We start from the raw sequence: 19,933 nt of genomic DNA on the forward strand, positions 1-19,933 counted from the left end.
ATACGGCTACTATCTGACGCTAAGAAAAGTCTAGAGTGGGGAGAGAGGTGGGTCAGAGAAAATCAACAGTTTCTCTTTGACCAATCTTGACTCTTCCAAGAACCTCCAGTTACTGTCGACCACCCGCCTAAACTAAAGGAGGTTGAAATATTTTGGAGAGAATTCTACGAAGTGCAGCATAGACTGGACGAAAGCTCAGATAACATAAATAGCTTTAAGGAGCTGTGTGATGTCCTCATAACAACTGATGAAGAATGCCCACCCATCACTACCGAGGAGTTGTAAAAAGTATTTAGAGGGATGAAGAATTATTCCGCTCCGGGACCAGATGGTATCAAGACCTTCTGGTCGAAGAAGTTTCCTTCAATCCATCAGCATTTGGCCCGTATTTTCATCTCATATTTCAAGTCGGAAGAGCCTATTTCGGGGAATAGGAAATTTTAACGTAGAATCCGAATTTCAACAATTTAAAAGTTGATATTGCTATTTTTTCGAGCTTTTTTAAAAAATAAACGAATGGGGGCCTAATGGCGTCTTTACGGGTACTTTGTAGAGGCTCCATTCGGTTCCTTTGGTCCACCAGGGGGGATTGAAAAAGATAGACGAGATTTAAGATTGTCCAATGGACAGAAAAGGATAGAGGTGGATAAGCTGTGGATTCATATAGATATAAAGACTGAGATTCAAGAAGATAGGGCTATCTTATATTTCAGAAAAGATAGAAATTGATTTACTTGGATAAGAAAATAGGGATTAAAAAAGATAAATGAAATTTAAGATTTCCTAAAGGATAGAAAAGGATAGAGGTGGACAAGTTGTGGATTCATTTAGGTAGAAAGACTAAGATTCAAGAAGATAGGGCTATCTTATATTTCAGAAAAGATAGAAATAGATTCACATGGACAGGAAAATAGGGATTAAAGAAGATAGACGAAATTTAAGATTGCCGAACGGTTAGAAAAGGATAGAGATGGATAAGTGGAGGATTCAGTTAGATAGAATGACTGAGATTCAAGAAAATAAGGCTATTTTATATTTCAGAATAGATAGAAATAGATTTACATGGAAAGGAAATACGTATTAAAAAGGATAGATGAGATTTAAGATTGCCCAACGGAGAGAAAAGGATAGAGGTAGATAAGATGTGGATTTATGTAGATAGAAAGACTGGAATTCAAGAAGAGTAGGCTATTTTAGATTTTAGAAAATATACAAAAAGATTCAATGAGATAAGAAGATAGGGATTGAAAAAGAAAGACAAGATTTTTGATTGCCTAACGAATAGAAAAATATAGGCGCGGATAAGCTAAGGATTGGGATTCAAAAGAATGAAGGTGATTGTAGATTGGTAGAAAGATCAAAAGTGATCCAAGGGATAGACCTGGGATTAAGATGGATATATCGGTTCTTTCCATTTCAATTTTTAAGATAGAAAATGATTCAAATGGATAGAGACTCTATCCACTTACTTGCAGCAGAGCTGTCGACCCTCCACATATAGGCGGGTCAAATTATTTCATTTGAGTCTGAATTTTAAAGTCAGCAACTTACCGGCAACCTGCCGTTCTTAACTCAGAGATGTGCGTCAAGCAGTGTGCGCCTCGATAAGAATAGAGATGGACAAGCGGAGGATTCGTTTGGATAGAACGCTTAGGATTCAGAAGGATAGGGCTATCTTATATTTAGAAAAGATAGAAACGAATTCAACTAGATAGGGAAATAGGGAATAAAAAAAGATGGACCAAATTCTGGATTTCCTAATGAGCAAAAAAAGACGAAGGTGGATAAGAGAAGGATTCATGTCGATAGAAAGTCTGTAATTCAGGAGGTTAGGGGTCACTTATATATGAAAAAAGCTAGAAAAGGTTTGAATTAGATAGGAAGATACGGATTAAATTATAGGCAAAATTTTGTATTGCAAAGTGGATAGAAATGGACAGAGGTGGATAAGCTGTGGATAGATCTGGATAGAAAGACTGGGATTCCAGAAGATAGGGCTACCCTAGATTTTAGAAAAGATAGAAAATGATTCAATTATATAAGTAGATAGGGATTAAACAAGATACGCTATATTTTTGATTGCCCAACGGATAGAAAAAGATAGTCATGGATAAGCGTAAGATTCATTTAGATAGAAACACGAGGCTAGGGACAGGGAGTGGAAAGAAAAGGATACAGGTGGATAAATAGCGGATAGACATGGCCGGGAAGATTGGGCTTAAAAAAATAGAGGTCATTGTAGATTGAAATAAAGATAGAAAAGTATCGATGGGAGTGACGGGATCAATATGGGTACATCGTTTCTTGCCATTTCAATGTTAAGAGCGGTACTGAAAGAAAAGTTGCCGTTTATAGGAACACAGGTTGTACTGGCACCCCTAAAAACAGCCTGTAAAAAATCCCCCCCTCCACACAATGACGTGCTCCTCAGTGGGAAAAAAGTACATTTTTTGGTTCAAAATACGATGCCGGCTGAACCTGTGCAGCAATTTGGACTTTTTTTTAAGCTGATAAAATTTAAAAATTTTAGGAAAGGGCTAGAATAATTATCTTTAGAAAATAAGAAAATGTAAAATTTGCTAAATGAGAGTAAACGAAGAGTTGGCAAGCGTGAAGATAAATAGGACAAAAGGTAATTGCTACCGTTAAAGCGAGAGAGGAAAGAGAGCAAAACCGTAGCGATGAAAGAAACAAAAAGCATACATGCAAAAGAGTTAGACGTATTTGCGATAGATTCAAGGCATATTGGCCATATAAATAAGGCGTATTGGCGATAGAATAAGGCGTATTTTGCGATAGAATAAAGATTAGTTGTCATGAAATAAGGCGTAGTCACCATAAGATAAGGCGAATTTGCGATAATGTAGGGCGGAGCGATGAAATTATAAGTTATGTTAAATTTCTAAATATTGTACAAATGCACCCACGATGTATCAGACTTGTCTGTGTATTTTTCGGTCACAGTGGCTAAAATAAATCGTTCATATATATTCGAAAAAAATGATAATTTTTTCTTTTTGACGTTCCCGGTACTCGTCAATAGTAGGAAAATTGTTTTAATCGCCGAAGTTTTATATATTTACGTTATATAAAGATATTCCATCATGATACAATAAACTAAAAAATTGGTATAAACAACTTATTTGTTGAAAATGTGTTTTCTATAATTTTCAATCATTTAATGTTGTTTAAGTTATATTGCAAGAAATTTAAAGGGAAACAATATTTTAATGAAAAAAATTTCTCTCAAGACTATTCTTATTAATATTACAAACAAATTTAATAAAGACATGCATTATTTGGGCATTTGTCGACAATAAAACTAGTTTTTTCAATGTCAGTCCTTTCGATTGGGAATTCTACGATAATTTCAGTAACATTTATAAGAATTAGATTAATTTTATGTTTTTGTTAAACAAATTTGATTTAAAAATGCATTATATTAAATAATTTCTGCAAACAAGTTTTTTAATCCAGTACTTCCAGTTGGCCAACACAAGTGGGTTTGAATACAACGAATGATTGAACAATACTAATTATGAATGTTACTGAAATTATCGTAAAAATCCCAATTAAAAGGACTGACATTAAATAAAACTAGTTTTTCGTTCGACGAATTCCCAATTAATGCATTTGTTTATTCAATTTGTTAAAAAAAATTATAAAATATATCAACAAGTTATGAATTTTTCTGAAATTATCATTAGGTCCCTGATTTGTAAAAATTAACATAGAAAAAAAACGAATTTTTCTGACAATAAATGCTTAAATAATGCATTCGTTTATTAAATTTTCTTAATATATTAACAAGAATAGTCTTAAGGGTAATTTTTTTCATTGAAATATTGTTTTCACTTAAATTCATTTTCAAAAAATAGTGTGCTTATAAATTTTTTGTTTGTTTATTATATCATGTTGGAATATCTTTATATAATGTAAATCTATGAAACGTCGGCGATTACAAAAATTTTCCTATTATTGACGATCACCGATAGCGGCAAATAAAAAATGGCGATTTTTTTCGTCATATTTATTTATTTACAAAAAAATTGAAAAACTAAATAAAAAATCCTGCTCGACAACTTTCTTTGAAATTTTATCAGATTGAAAAAAAACTTCCAAATTGGTCCACAGGTTCAGCCGGAATCTTATTTTTAACCAAAAAATGTACTTTCCCCCACTGTGCCCCCCTAGCCTATGGTACACCTTAGCCTACTGGAAAGACCAGCTTATTTTCCACTTATTTTCTCCATCGTCTTTACCCACTTGTGCTGCTACGTTTGAATTTGAACGTATCTATATTAATATTTGTGGTTGTTACCGGCTCATTCAGCTTTTCTGTAGCCGTCACTGCCAATGCAGTGATTGTTTCACTTGTCCTTAAAAATGCCTCTCATTCTTTAGAATCACGAATCGTGCTACTTTCTCTTTGAAATTCGTTTGGAGTAGGAACAACCATATTTTCCCGATTATGCCTTCTCGGTTGACGCACAGAACCCAATGATCGAGGTCGTAAATGTTCAGGGAACGAGAGCAATATGAAATGATGATTTTTTATGACAATTAAGACCCAACAGCCGTAAAAAGGCACTCTCCTGCGCTGATTCTAAAGCTGAATAAAATATCACTTTAATATATATTTTTAAAATAAATGTAAGTACATTTATAAACGAAAGTGATCAAAAATTAAATAGTATTCGTTTACGGCTGACCTTGCAAAACGAAATTAGGTTGCCAATGTAAATTATTATGTAGCATTAACGTTGGACCTGGTAATTAGTTCTGCAAAACCGCTGACAACCAAGTGCGCACGAAATTTAGCGACATCTTCACCACAACTTTACGATATCCTATGACCATGCCTTTAAGGTGTCTTTACGATATCGTAAAAACGTCGTACGATCTGACGATATCTTTACGATATCGTAAAGACACCGTAACGACACGGAAATAGGAAGTCGTAAAATTGTCGTAAAATGTCGTAACAATGTCGTAAAGGCGTCGACAAATTTTGTCCCTATTGGGAATTTGTGACCCATATCCGTGACGGATTTAGTCTCCTGTGGTGGTGCTAAATTTGAATAAAATACTAAATTAACATTTTTCTTTAAATAAAAGTACATTGCAGATGGGAATACACATACACATATGTATATAATTATATAGTATAACTATACTATAATTATGTATTAGTGATGTAATAATACATATTAAATAATATTGCTTCCTCATAGAGGAAGCATTCATTAAATAATCAAATGTATTAATATTAGGTCATCTTATTCGCCGCAACACAAGAAAATTTAATTTAGCTCACATCAGTTTTAAAATGTGATAATTAGAAAAGTTTTATTTTAAAAATAAATTTTGCAAAATTAATATAACAATAATTTTTTTTAATTTTCAATAAATCAGTTTGTAATTATGATATTTTTGAAAAATCAATTTTTCAAAATTTAAATAAATATAAAATTCTTATTTTTCAATTAAATGTTTCAATCTTCTACGCCCATGAATTTGTCTCGACACAAGGAATCTTTCTTCTCCTTAAATAAGCTTGAGGCATTTTGATTATTTGAAAACTTATAGTACAAAAATAAATTTGACAAAAATTATGAAAGTAGATCAAACTTGCGAAATCAGATATTTTATTAAACCCTTGCCAAAAAATTCCGCTTGGTATATAGTGGAATAAGCGTGAGAAATTTCATCAATTTATCTGTACCAGTTCTCCAGATATTGGAGGATCTTAAAAAAGCGTGTACACCGGTTAAAATCCCGGCCTAAAGATTACACCCGGTGTCTTATTTCATTAATGGTTCATTAGTGGCTCCGTGTTCGGAACACGTGGTCTGATCACAAATAATTAATTGTTCACTTATTCAAAGAAACTTGATCAGGGCCCGAACGACCATCGAGCTTACCCGGAAATAAAAGCCTGTACCCGAGATTCTTTCGGAGCAGTGACTAGAAAATTTCGTCTATTGGGCCTCAATATGCCCAACCATTTCAATAAAAATTAAATGTACGATTCGTGGCCGGAAGGGGACATGTTTTGCGTTGGACGATTGAGCAAGAGTGACAGGTCTAAGTACCTGTCGCAGCACATAGAGGGTAGAATTCTCTAGTTTACACTATTGTCCATAATTATCGCACACAATCATGCTTTAGGACCAGATTGCACTCCGGATAGAGAATTTTTATATGAAGAGACTTCATTCTCTCAGCGTATGGTCGGGGCCCCACGTTCGCTTGCGACTCTATTGAGATGTGGTCTCGGACGTCCGTACGGTGGTGCCCTTCAATTCTGGCGGGAAGAAGCTGCCACAATTGAATTGGCTATTCGTCGTTAGTAGATAACCCGAGCCATAGGGCGGCCTGTGATTGGTCGAGAGGCGTGGCCTAAAGGGGAGGAGTGGGGGGGAGTGAAGGGTGTGGTTTCTTCTGATTGGTTGAGGGGCGTGGCCTAATAACAAAGGTAGGGGCGTGGCCTCTCCTGATTGGCCGAGGGGCGTGGTCTCATTACAAAATTGTGGTTATAATAATGACAAAATGGTGGCCATCCTAATTACAATGTGGCGGCCATAATAATAATTAATAGTGTGGAGATTTCAAGTTGGAAAAGGGGAGGGGGTTGAAGATTGTCCCATTGAAACGATTATTCTTAGTTGGAAAAGGGGGTGCGCTCCACATGATCCTAATGAACGAATGTTTCTCAGCTGAAAAGGGGAGGGGGCCCCACCGCTTTTCAGCTGAGAGTAGAGAATGTAAGTTATCGAGTATAAAAATTTGAGAAATAATTACAACGAAAATTAATTATCCTAATTGTACTTTTTATTCAGGCTGGAAAAGGGTGTCTTGAAATTAAAACATAATTTAACAAATTTTTTTATACCATTTTATTCATTGCTTTTTAAAAAAAATCTAGATCTACAGCAGACATGCGTATTATAACTTATATATACGATTAAAATAGAGACACAATAATATGTCCACGACTCAGACAGGCATATATGCGAATAAAGAAACACAAAAATAAGTAAATAGGGATACCAGCGTAGATAGTAAAAAAAAAGTCTTAGACGCAGAGGAAAATCTAAAACATGTATGTATTCCACAAAATCTCTTAGCTTATGAGGGAGACGAATACTTAAAGCAATGTTTACGGAGAATTACAAAAACAGAGACACAACGAATACAAAGAAATATACTCTCTTAGCTGGAGAGAGTAGGCGCATTATTCTTCTGTATAAAAGAGAAAAGAGATAATCGATGAAGCAAATGTTATATAATATGTTTACTCTATATATGTGATAAAACAAACATCAATTAAAATAGATACAAAGTAGCAAGTTTCGAAGAACATGCCTGTACACAAGATTCGAGCCGATTGCAGCAATGAAGTGAGCATACACTAGCACTGCCACCATTTACACTTCCTGATACATTTTTACAGGTAAGCTTATGTTTGGTCAATAGTTTTTTATAAAATTTCAAGACAATTTGATCATTTTTCAAGAGATCGTCGGAAAAAAGTGCATTAAACTCGCGCAAAGAATACCCGCTACACATACAATGCAGAAACATAATACAAAACTGACCACACACATTCGAAGAGGCACTCTGGAGTAGCTTCGTGTTCCACTTGAAGAGGGTACAGTTTCCTCGTAAACGATGAAGATGTTGAGGAATAAGAGGCGGTAAACCGTAACAGTCGAAGTATAGTATGTTCCTCTCCCTGAGCTCCCGATGAAGATGGCGACCCAATGCGAGCCAGGTTTTGTGTGGTCATCTGTGTTCATAATGATAGCTGCAGGACGTGTCCAAGTTTTCGGTATTTGATCAGCCGGGTACACACCGATTGTGTGGGCCCCCGTCAGCTGAAGCACTTGCAGAATTTCTAGGTTGTTCATTGTCCGTCCATACGTCTTCGTATGAGCGTTCTGACGAACTGGATGTAGGTATAGAAGGCACTGGTTTTTTATCTTCTCCGTCGATAACAGTCCTCGTCCTCGATGTCTTATCGAATAGCAAAGGTTTTTTTTGACATGGTTTACCTGTTCTTTTGTTGTTGTTGTTGTTGTTGTTTAGTATTCGTACTTGCTCTTTTCATTGTTTGCCAAGCCATCTTTTGAGTTTCATGGCATTATTAAGAGCATAGGCGTAATCCTCCTCCTTTTTGTTTCCATGATGAAAACAATATTCTCGTTTGTCTGATAGTTGTTTGAATGTAGGACATGTCAGTTCTTCTAGGTTGATAATTTGCCTACTCATTATTTTTTGTAGTAGTTTGGCTTTTTCACGCCCGCGTGTGTAAATTGTAGCCGCAGATTTGCCTACATCTCGGAGATTGAAGTATAGAAACTTCATGGAAATATCTCCTTCGAACCACTCGTTTCCATGATAGAATCTTGATAGCCAATTGTTTTGTTGTTTTACACAGGTGGAAAGTTCGCAAAAGGGATGAGGTGGTGCTGCTATCCAGTGAGCGGCAAACTTATGATCCAGTGTGACGATAGCTACTTCCTTTGGTAGAAAATTGTCATCAAGATCGCGAAAGCCTTGAATTTCGATTACATAGTCAACCATATGGCAGGTTACACAAAGAGGCCGAGGACTGCGACGAAAAACTATATGATTAGAACGATGTAGGACGTTGCAAGTGTTCTTTACCAGTGCAGGGGTACGACTGAAAACTTGGAGGCTTATATATGTTGTAGATATACCAGCTTTCCCCTACCACACGAAAAATCCATTGGCAGGTGTGTTAGAGGGTGTGCATTTTTCACGTTTCGACGAGTTTAAACCCGATTAGACGTACATCTTTTATACAAATATGACCGTTGACAGGCAGCTGTGCACGTGGGCGTGTAGTGGCACGTGTTGACATGCCCAAACCGGTATAGAGATGTGTCTATTGTTATAAAACTGGATTCCATATATGTTTGAACTGGTTTTATTTATATCTTTATTTCTTTATTTTATTTTTACGTTACATCAATTGCTATAGTCTGCAATAACTTGTCTTGAACCGTCAATTTCCACAACATTGTCGTACTCGGTATAAACCAGACAATTAATAGTGTGTGCAAGTGCTTCCTCGAGACGAACCTCAATTCTTAAAGATCCATGCTTTACAAGATTCCAGTGTGAGTAGCAATGTGCTGATAAATCTGGTGTAAGATCAAATGCAAAAAGACGGAATCCATGTGCATAATCATCACGATCTATGTCATTTCCTTCATTGAGGAAATGAATACCACACCCCGTAAACAATGAGTGGTATGCCTCAACGTAGAGATTATTTTTAGTAAAATCTGGTTGAATAGGTTTCGATGGGATCTGCATGCCGTCCACATATAGTGAAAAGTGATTTATATTGTAAGTTTGAAAATTAAATGGGTTTTTCAAGACATTTCCGTTGTATTCAGCATTGTCGACAAATCCAATGATTATTCTCTTAGGTAGTTGTCCAAGTACGACAGTATCAAGAGTCTCGCTCTGTATACCAGCATGAATTGTTAGTGCTTTTACTTCTACTCTAGTTATAGGATATTTAGCTGTCCCTTGAGCTAGTGCTTCTGCGTGAGCAAGTAAAATACCAGGACTAATCTTTGCTCGGCGAACTAGAAGTGTTGCTTCTTCAATATGAATAGATGCCCCGCCTGTAGGATCCATGAGACAAAAAGCATCTTTGGAACGTACGAGTCGCAGCCGGATCTCAACGCCATTCAACAAGAATTTATCCTGATTAAAGATATCACAGTGTATATGACTAATCAAATCAGTTTTTTCCCAGCACTTAAATATGCGCGACGGAGTTTAAGCCCCTTACTTTCGTCAGCAACACCATCCATCTGCCCGGGCGAATCATTTACCCACAAAGACGCTGTCAGATGACTTGATTTTGCACCTGGCCCATAATTGAGTAATGTTTCAATGTATGCTCTGTAAGCATAAGCATTATTTGATGGCGATACTAATTTCTGATTAAAATATACATCTACCTGATTAAACATTGAGCTTAGTATATTATTAACAGGGGCTATTTTAACAATAGAACTTTCATTATCCTTTGTTTTTTCGGGAGCTTGTAAAGCTATCTTGAGATTCAGCATAGTATGTGCCAGGTCGATGTACTCATCACCGTTGCCAGGAACGACAAATTCTGATTTATGGCATTCATACGAGTGTGAATGTAAGAAAGACATTTTTCGTAAATTATTATTATTTATTTCCGAAAATGTCAAGAAGGTTCTTTTTCGTTGATTTTGTACGCCTCTTTACAGTCCTTTTACGCTTAATGTTTTTTCTCTTCTTCTTTTTCTGCTCAGTTTGTTTTTTGACAATCTCTTTACTTTCTTTGTCTTACTCTTCTTCTTTCTCTTCTTCTTCTTTGAGTTGTTGTTGATGACTTTACTCACGATACGCGATGCACCGAGTTCACCGAAAGACTGAAGTCTCTGTCTTTTAAGCAGGGATTTATACCCTGAACCACTCATGAGATTTTACACCTTTTCTATCGCATGTTTCTTTAAATTCTTTCCTGACTCTCTAAGACGTGTTTTCACGGCACTTTTTAATGAAATATTGTGTTCCAAATCGTCAATGACATTCATACCCGTACGTAGCGCTTCCTTACCGACTACGCGTGCACCACGAGTCAAAAATGGCAAAACACTTCGAAAGAGTCCACCGAGAAAACTGCCGATTCCGTGACCTCTTTGGTAGGGAGATCCAATATAAATTTGTGTAAGTCCTCCTCCACCAACTTGATTCGTGTAATAATTGTCGTATAGTGTCATTTTGTGTTTGATGAAAGATACATCGCAGCTAGTCAATTCGTTTAAAATGAAGTGTCACTGTCAACGAACCAATTTCAAATGGTATCGGAAGTCCAAGATGGTCCCTTACATCTATTTCTATGGTCCGAAAGCCTGTGTGTAGTAGAGGTATGTAATGAGGTGCTGAAAAGCCTGAAACCTGTGTGGCGCCAAATGAATATTTTTTCGAATCAACAGACACAACTCTCAAAAGTGGCGATTTTACATCTCCGACGATGCGTGGTTCACAAATATCGCAATATACAAAAAGTTTTTCAGGCAATCCATTCGTGAGACTCGCTGGTCGACACGCCTTATAAGAATTTGTTGGTAATAGTGTTTCAGGTGCAAAGCCGAGAATGCGCGAAATTTTCTCGCTGATTACAAGAAAATGACTACCGACTCGTTTACAGTCATCTTTACAAATTTTTTCCACTGTAACATACTTATTGTTCAGCTGGTCATGTTTTAACCAAACGTGTTCGCTGATTTCTGGTGTTGTATTAATTGCACGCACTGATTCATTTACAGAATCGTAGACGCCCGATGGAAAAAATGCTACTATTGGTTCCAACCACGTACCAGCCAGAATTTCTTGTCTTTTTGTCACCGTTTTATAACAATTTTTAGGTAATTGAACCTGGAGATTATATACCCTCGGCAATTTAAATATTTGCACGATATCTTTACCATTCATCTGATCGTCCGTTTGTTTGTCAAAGAAATTATATTTTTGATTAGGATATTCTGGATCTGGATCATCATTGAACATAAGAACAAGTCGATTTTCTAATATACCTCCCCAGGGACGTACATCCGGGTATCCAAGAATTGAGTTTATCAGGATATCCGGCCCATTTGACGAGAGCCTGTTTTTCAGAACCTTTTCCACGAGTTTGAGTTATTTTTTAAACAATAACCTCGCCCTCGTGCACATTCCTATTCTTGACATCTGCTAATTCTTGTTCGTAAAAAAGTCCGTCAATTACTTCACCAGCTAAATCTTCCAATTCGTACACAACAGGTGAGTATGTTCTCCACGTTATTATCCGTTTGATAATAAACAATTCCTCACTCCATCCCGATTCATATCCTTTCTCGAAGGTGCCGCGTGTACGACTGATGCGTACAACATCGCCAACCCGATATTTAGCCTTTTTCTTTTTATTGTTTTTTAAATAGCGTCGTTGTAAATTTTTTCGTGCGATGGATGCATTCTCTAGGGTAACGTCAGATGGCTGCATACCAATACTAGAATGGCGTGTATTATTGTACGATGTTACAAGTAATTGAAGGATATCGATATATCTGTGAGTATTTCGGTGGGTAAAATATCGCCACATACGATCTTTAAGAGTGCGATTAAAACGCTCGAAAATTGCGGCTTTGACAGTGGAATCACGTGCAACTCGAAACTTTATTTCACGATTTTGAAGAAATTTCTGAAAGCTCACACCCACAAATCGCTGATTGTTGCTCAGATGGAATAAAGCACGCAACAATGCGGCGTTTTTCACACCAATTGGACCCTTACGTGTTTTCGACTTCATCACAGGTGTACGACTGGAACTGAAGTTTCACTGTTTCGGGCTTTTATACCCTTTGTTGGAACGTAGACGTAGGGAAATGGATCAGTGGGAAAAATAGCTGTTCTAAACCGACAATTATCAGGAGTTGATTGTTTCAAATCAAATAAAAGATAGCCATGTGGCTGAGAGGTGGCATCGTGATAGGCCTCTTGGACAAATCGAGGGTTTTCTGGGAATACTTGTCTGCCATGTGCTGAATTTGTGCACGATCACGGGGGTTTTTAAAAACAACCTCGCGAAATTCGATATTTTTTCCGTATTCGACATAAGACGACTGCCACTCAGAATAGTAAAAAATTAGACGTTGAAAAGCTACATTGCACAGTTGATCGATGTAAAGCATAAATTTTCTTACAAAAAATGTCTTTCCGCACCCAGTCGGACCACAAATTCTCGATGTGAAGGGATGTTTCCATCTCGAATCCATTTTTACAAATAAAAATACTCAACTAATCTTTTCTTCTTTTATACCCAAAAAACTCCAAAACACTTGGAAAAGTGGTCTCGTCGGTGTGGTCAGGGGGCCAGTTAGCTAATATGCCTCCTACCCACACTGCAACCAGGATTATAAACTGACCGCCCTAATTGCCGCGGCCGCAGAAATCAGCTGCTAACAGCAAAGTATCGGCTCCATCCTGCAGCAATAGCTCGCACCGCTACGCGCCTCTGGCGTCCAGGAAAAATAGCTAATAACCTGGACGCCGCATCTGCCCATGTCTCATATAAGCTTATCACGAGACATGGCCGTCGCAGCCGCCGCCACCGCCACCGGCTCCCCGTTCGCTTCAGAGTTTTTGAATATATTAGACACATCACAATTAATCTTGAAAATTTTTTATTTAAATTCAATTTATTTCCTTGTTTTATAGTTTTTTTCTTTGAAAAAATACATTAAAAATGATATTTACAAAATTTCACATAAATTTGAAATAAAACAAACATATAATTTAAACCTATTAAAAAAATACAATAATTCTACTTTTTTTATTTCACATATAATTTAGAGTCGAGGTCTTTTTGAAGTTGATGGCCTAGACTCTTTTTTTTCGTCGTCGATCCTCCTCCTCTGTCTTCTTCTCGACGCCACCCTGATTCTCTCGACCTCCTCCTCCTCATCCTGCGCATTGCGGGCTTGACAAAGGCGATCCAGAGCCACCTGGGAGATTGGGATGAATCCCGGACATGGTGGAATTTCACCCGGTTCCAATCCTTCATCATCATCATCATTATTATGAGAGGCCTCATCATCATCATCATTCTTAGGCTTGTCAACGCCTATAATTAATTCCTCTCCCTCGTGCTCGGAGTAATCTGGAAAAAATGAAAAATATTTCATATTTAAATCCCCCTTTTTAAACTTTTTTTTTCTTCAACAAAAATTTCTGTACTTATTAAGATGTGCAGATTTTTTGGAACTGAGATATTCAGCGTAACTACTGGAATTTCCAGGGGAGGGTAAAGTTATTGCTGCTGCTGTTGTTGTTACTGTTGTAGTGGTTGAAACCTCTGCTCGCTAACACTCCACTGCTACAAGAAGCTTGACGCATCTGTAATTGAAAAAAAATGAACGGAGATTAATGCTCATTAATACACAATTGTAAACACTGTAAACTATACGAACCTATTTTTAATGCTTTGAAAATGTATTATACAGCTGTATGCATTCGTCTGCGTGTGCGTGTGTGCGTGCGTGCGTGCGTGCGTGCGCGCGCGCGTGTGTGTGTGTGTGTGTGTGTGTGTGTGTGTGATAGAGAAAGAGAGAGAGAGAACTATAGCACAATAACAATTAGAGCGGTTCCCTGTAACCGTAGGGGAGTGAGTCAAAATTTTCAATAAATCGTCTTTTACTACATACCGGCTTAACTGTTTTACTTTCAGTCACTGTGATGACATCGTGAAATGCTGTGCGTCTAATTGGTCTAAAATTTAATTTAATAAAATCTACTGCTCTATCAACAATCATGTCGCGGATCGTGTTAAAATTCACAGATTGGGAATTTTTATAATTGAATGTAATCCCCTTCACCTTGCATTTTGTGTAGATTTTACCATTAGCAGAAACAACCTGGTAGGCGTAAAATTTAGGACCTCCAGAAACAAAGGTCTTTATGAAGCTCCCCTCGTCGTATTCCCCCTCGAGCTCGTCAGTCATCTGACCCAAAAGACGGCCAAGAGGAGGATTATACTCGCTAGGCGCGTTTCGTCGTATATAAATGCATGAGTCAGTGTCGTAGTACAATACTCTACGCCCCAACTGAGACAGGTATTCGTACAAGACTAAACGAGCCTGGGCTGTTGTGTAGGCGGCGATGACAACATTTGTCTTTGGTGAGGATTTACAAGCCTCTGCCGAGTATTTGTACGAAACACAAAGAAGGTCAGTGTTGATCGGTGTTATGTCAAACACCTCTATTTCTGGGTTTAAGAAAAGTCTATTTAGGGCCTCTAAAGTTTCTATATATACTGTCTGCATTAAATTTTCACGCTGACCCAACTTCCCCCAAAAAGAGTTTAAGCATAGTTTAGCAACCGAGCGAAGTCCGGGGTTTTTATTTATCTTAGAGCGATCTAAATCAACACCCTCGGTGGTCGAGTGCTCAATTAAATACGCAAGTTTACTTGCCTCGTCAACGCACTCGGTTGGCCAACCTGAAGACTCTTGCTTTATTTTTAAGAATCTATTTATATAAACGGCAAACAATCCACCCTCTCGTGATTTAGGATTATATTGCACGACATCGTATTGCCAAATTTCATGAATAGATTTTATTTCATAACCCATTTCTACTGCCTTTTTCAACTCATCAGACACCCATACCCCTCAATTTCGCGCAAAGCAGGCTCATACCTACACTCTGCCTGCTGGAGATTCTCACAACAAGCATTGCAGAGAGGAAACATGAGTTTCTTGTGTACTTTAAGTGGAAGTACCGGATGATAGAGGGATTAAGGCGGTAGTACTCGGCATTTTACAAGACCCTCCAAATTACCTAAATTTTTAAAATCCACACCAGTTACGTTCTTGCACTCATCACCCACGAAAATTTTAGGATGCCCTGCAGGAAATTTACCATATTTTGAGATATAAGGATACAGTGAACATATATCAATATACTGCATTGTTTCACCGTCCTTTATCTCATAAAAACAGGTCGTATTTCCTGTACGACCACCATAAAACGCGTCTCGAGGATTCAGAGCGTCTCTTAGTAAAATAGGATGGTCTTTTAAATAACGCCTCATTTGAGGAGAATTTTTTTTAACTCATCAAATTACACTCCCACATTTCTGTAAGAATGTATCCTGCCTGGCGAAGGTTCTCCGATTGAGCGCGTTTGCGCGTTCAAAGCGTTCGTCTAAAGATTCACCATTTTTCATTTTCGAATCACGATTGATTTTTTTTACAATCGAAACACCCATGCCAAAACATCCATGGAATTGTAGGATGTATCGATTGTTTTGATCCTCATAATAACCATGAACAAGGATTCCCTCCGGTGTACGGTATTCACGACACCTACCTGCGTGTCGTATCTCTCGCCCAAGCTCTCTCTCACACCACAACAACCACTCAATGGCTTTTGCCGATTGATTATTGGCCCTTCTGTACCCACCAGCAGGTATAATACCAATAGTGTCTGGCGTTAGAAAGCTTTTACGATGGACACGCGAACAAGCCGATGCTATCGCAACACTCTCAGAAAAGGGGCACACATTGGCACATTTTTTAAAAATGTCCCTAAATGCGACGCATGCTCGACGCAGAATTGTCACATCTGCAATACAATATTCGACGATTTCTTTTTTGAAGTCGAATACGTAATTGGAATCTTTTTCGAGTGTCTCGTACCACTCGAGAAACTCTTTTCTAGCTTCTTCAGATATAGTGTCTGTTGAGTAACACTCGGAAGCAGGAAGAGGACCCTTGTAGTCGATGTGGTCAGGTGTATTAAACAGGTGGGAAAATGTTCCCTTTTTAATATCATTGAGTCCAAAAGCTTTTGGTTGTTTACTCAATGGCATGTGCAAATAATTAAGGCTGTCAATAAATTTGGCACACCACACCTTCATCGTGATTATATTGGTGCCGTTTATTACAATATAACCTGACTAAATTTACTTTGCTGCCTTGTGACAAGTTCCACAAATTGTTCGACTGCTGTTTCACCTTCGAAAATATGTTGGCGAAAACCACAATGTTGGCAAATCTCCTTCATATTTTCTTGGTTAATACACATAGTAAAAACTCTTTGAGCAACACAAAGGTTTGGCTTGTCTACATTAACATTAGGATCACCAGGTAATTTATCACACTGCTGAGTTTCAAAATCGTAAAAAACAAATCCTATTCTATCTTTCTTTTTAATACTTTATCTAGAACAGGTGCAATAAAACACTGGTGATCAATATTACGCTGACATTTGCAACTAGGGCAATATTTTTTCCCACATTCGTGGTTTCTATCAAACCAGATATTAATGAAACGCGTACAACCGGTACAAATGCGAAGCGCATTACAAACAGAAGTTTTTGCCGAAAAAGATTTTGGGGCAAGATGTTTTTCAAAACGAATTTGCCCATGAAAATACCGGTTGCACGAGTTGCATTTAATTTGCGGTATTTGCACATTTTCCGCACTAGTTTGACATGGGGGTGTCGAGTGGCAAGCAGCGCATGTTTGTGAGCATCGATGACATCAGCGTTGATTAAACGAACCTTTTTCCTACCCGTACCGTGCTCATCCTTTACCCAATCAAAATTTATTGTAAAGGACTGGTCAATTATGAAATCCTCGTTACTTTGAATAACACTAAATAATATTCTCCAAAAATCCGAAAATGAAAGCTGATGAGCAGGTCTAAAAGATATAACCCCACCACCCTTTTTAAAATAATCGGAATTGAATTTTATACCCACCCTATCGCTATTGTTAACTTTTGCCTATAAATAATCATAAAGTGCCCTAATCGCATTTTCACAATATTCCACGACTTGGCCTGCCAGATTATTTTCTGGTTCCTTAATTATTACTTTCAACTCGACATCCCTCAGGTTGAATTTTGGGTAAAACCGCGAATTCTCGTAAACTATAGAAAAAAACTCTCTCTCACCTTGTTGCTGTTGCTGTGGTTGATGTTGTTGTTGTTTCTGCTGCTGGTTTTGGTGTCGATGTTGCTGAAGGTGTTACCCAGCACGAACCTGTAGATTTGTTGGCTCTTGCCACGGTCGCCAAGGTTCCGTTTGCATTGCTGCTTGAATTTCTTCATCGTCTGAAGAATCTTCATCGATGGATTCCTCAGCCGCTTGCATGTGACGCAATCTCTCCGCGACAGCTACATCAGAAAATGCCATTAAATTCACGTTATCTGTAAAAAAAATAGAAATTAAATTTATATTTCAATATTTTTAATTTTTAAATTTTGATTTGAATTTACATTTAACAATATTTTTAACTTTTCACAAGTCTTTTTTAAACCTAAAATTGTTTCGGTTCTTTTAAATATTTCAGAAAGATTTTCAAATATTTCAAATATTTTAATTATGATTTTTAAGCATTTCTAATATTTCTCTCTGAATTTCAAGCAAGTCTAAAAAATGTTGAAAATATTTCCATAATTCCATAAGATTAAAAAAAAAAGTTTTCAACTCTTTAAAGTTTGATCAAATAAAATGAAAATTCGAAATGGTTTAAAAAATATATAAATAAATATCTGACAATATCCAAAGATTTCTTATTTTTCAATGATTTCATGAAGACTTGATTCATTATTATTTTTAATTGACTATTCTAAATAAGAATGTCTTTAAAATGTTTTATTTTAATACTCTTATTGAAAAATAATGGAAGTGAAGGCATTATTTTGTCAAATTAAATGCAAAAAATCTACTTTGTTTTTTAGCAGAAAATGCACAAATAAAAAAAAGTCTGAAAAATTTCTTTTACAGTTAAATCGGTCAAATTATTCATTCATTTTCAAAGAGATAATTTTGAAAAAGAATTTAAAAAATGTTTGATTTATTATTGACTTTTTTAAAGAAATAGAATTTAATGAATAATTTTGTGAAATTGACGGTAAAAAGCTCTAATTTATATTTCAGAAAAATAAAGGATAAAAGAATTCATTTCTTTTAAACCTAATTTAGCAAAATCATTCATTCTTGAAAATTATTATAATCATGAATATTGTTAATATGTTTTATTCTGTGTACTCTTTATTGATAATAGAGGTAAAGGAAGCGTTTTGCCGAATTAAATTTAAAAAATTCGAATGTATTTTTTCAACAAAAACAAAATAAGACAATGTTTTATTAAACCTGGATCGACGTAATGATTTAATTTTTAAACTGATAATTTTAAACATGAATATCTTAAGAAATGTCAATATTTATACACTTTTTTTGAAATAATAGGATTCAATGCATAATTTTGTGGAATTACATGTAAAAATTCTGCTTCTTATTTAAACATAAAAAGGTAATAAAGAGATAACTTTTCTATCTTAATTTTTAAGTTATTCACTCGTTTTTAAACAGATGATTTTGCACGAGAATATCGTAAGAAAAATCTTTTTAATCTTCGTACTCCTATAAATCAATGGAAGAGAATGAATGATTCTTATCCCAAATTAGATTTGAAATATTTTACCTTTTTTCTTTTAATTCGATAAAATGATCTATTCCCCTATATTATTTTAAAAGATTGCAATAATAACAATTTTAACGTTATTCTTGTTCCAAATAATCTGCTTTAAAAATGTTTTTTTTTTACATTCTGTGTTTAAAAAAGGATATGTTTTAAAAATGTATTTAAAAACTTACCATTTATTTGAACAGCATCTGCGGTGAATATCCCACTACTATTTTGTCCGAGATCTGCACACATGAGGTCTTCCTCCTCATGACCTCTTCAACGCATTGGTGGTTCATCTCCATTCACAGGCTCATTGCGATGAACCTCCTCATTCTCGGAACAACGTTCGCAGGCCGGTATTTCCTCGCCGTCTTCATACGCAGGCGAGTAACCTGCAGGACTTGACGATGAAGCCTCTACGCGAACTATAAAATTTAAGAAACAAAAATGTTACAATTGTAAAAAAAATAAATAAAAACAAAAAAAAACAAAAAACGGATTCACACACACACGCATGTCACAAACTTTTAAAATTATCACAAAAACACCTACCTAAAAGATCACGCGCTAATACGGCACTTCGCTCAACGTACATGTTGTATGCCAAGCGTAACGCACTGCTTGATACCAAAAGATGGGATATCCGGGATATCTCATCAGGATGACAAGTCACAAGTATGTTGTGGAGATACAACAAACACTCCGCGTCCGTTAGGCGATAAGCAATAGTTATCAGGCTATAAATTAATTCTTCAACTTTGACCATGTTTTTAGCGTTTAAAAATTGCTATGTACTACACTCAGGACGATTGAGGGAAAACTGAACATTGAGAATCGAAGGGTGACTATTTAAGAACAGAAAAAATCTATCCCTCCTACTACCTACTTTT

The 19,933-nt window shown here is 36.5% G+C and overlaps 3 protein-coding genes across 3 annotated transcripts; all 3 read right to left on the reverse strand.

Moving 5' to 3' along the window:
* Positions 1-8,997: 8,997 nt before the first annotated feature.
* On the reverse strand, positions 8,998-10,502 carry LOC117168423 (uncharacterized protein F54H12.2-like). The gene is made up of 3 exons (XM_033354059.1): positions 10,373-10,502; positions 9,879-10,168; positions 8,998-9,747 (listed from the first exon to the last, which is right to left on the reverse strand). The coding sequence occupies exons 1-3, from the start codon at positions 10,500-10,502 to the stop codon at positions 8,998-9,000; spliced, it is 1,170 nt and encodes a 389-aa protein (XP_033209950.1).
* Positions 10,503-11,731: 1,229 nt separating this feature from the next.
* LOC117168426 lies at positions 11,732-12,067 on the reverse strand. Its single transcript, XM_033354067.1, has one exon. The coding sequence runs from the start codon at positions 12,065-12,067 to the stop codon at positions 11,732-11,734; it is 336 nt and encodes a 111-aa protein (XP_033209958.1).
* A 3,291-nt stretch (positions 12,068-15,358) lies between these two features.
* LOC117168427 lies at positions 15,359-16,483 on the reverse strand. The gene is made up of 2 exons (XM_033354068.1): positions 15,934-16,483; positions 15,359-15,468 (listed from the first exon to the last, which is right to left on the reverse strand). The coding sequence occupies exons 1-2, from the start codon at positions 16,481-16,483 to the stop codon at positions 15,359-15,361; spliced, it is 660 nt and encodes a 219-aa protein (XP_033209959.1).
* Positions 16,484-19,933: the final 3,450 nt, after the last annotated feature.

The sequence above is a fragment of the Belonocnema kinseyi genome, chromosome 2 (assembly GCF_010883055.1).
Source record: "Belonocnema kinseyi isolate 2016_QV_RU_SX_M_011 chromosome 2, B_treatae_v1, whole genome shotgun sequence".
Taxonomy (NCBI): domain Eukaryota; kingdom Metazoa; phylum Arthropoda; class Insecta; order Hymenoptera; family Cynipidae; genus Belonocnema; species Belonocnema kinseyi.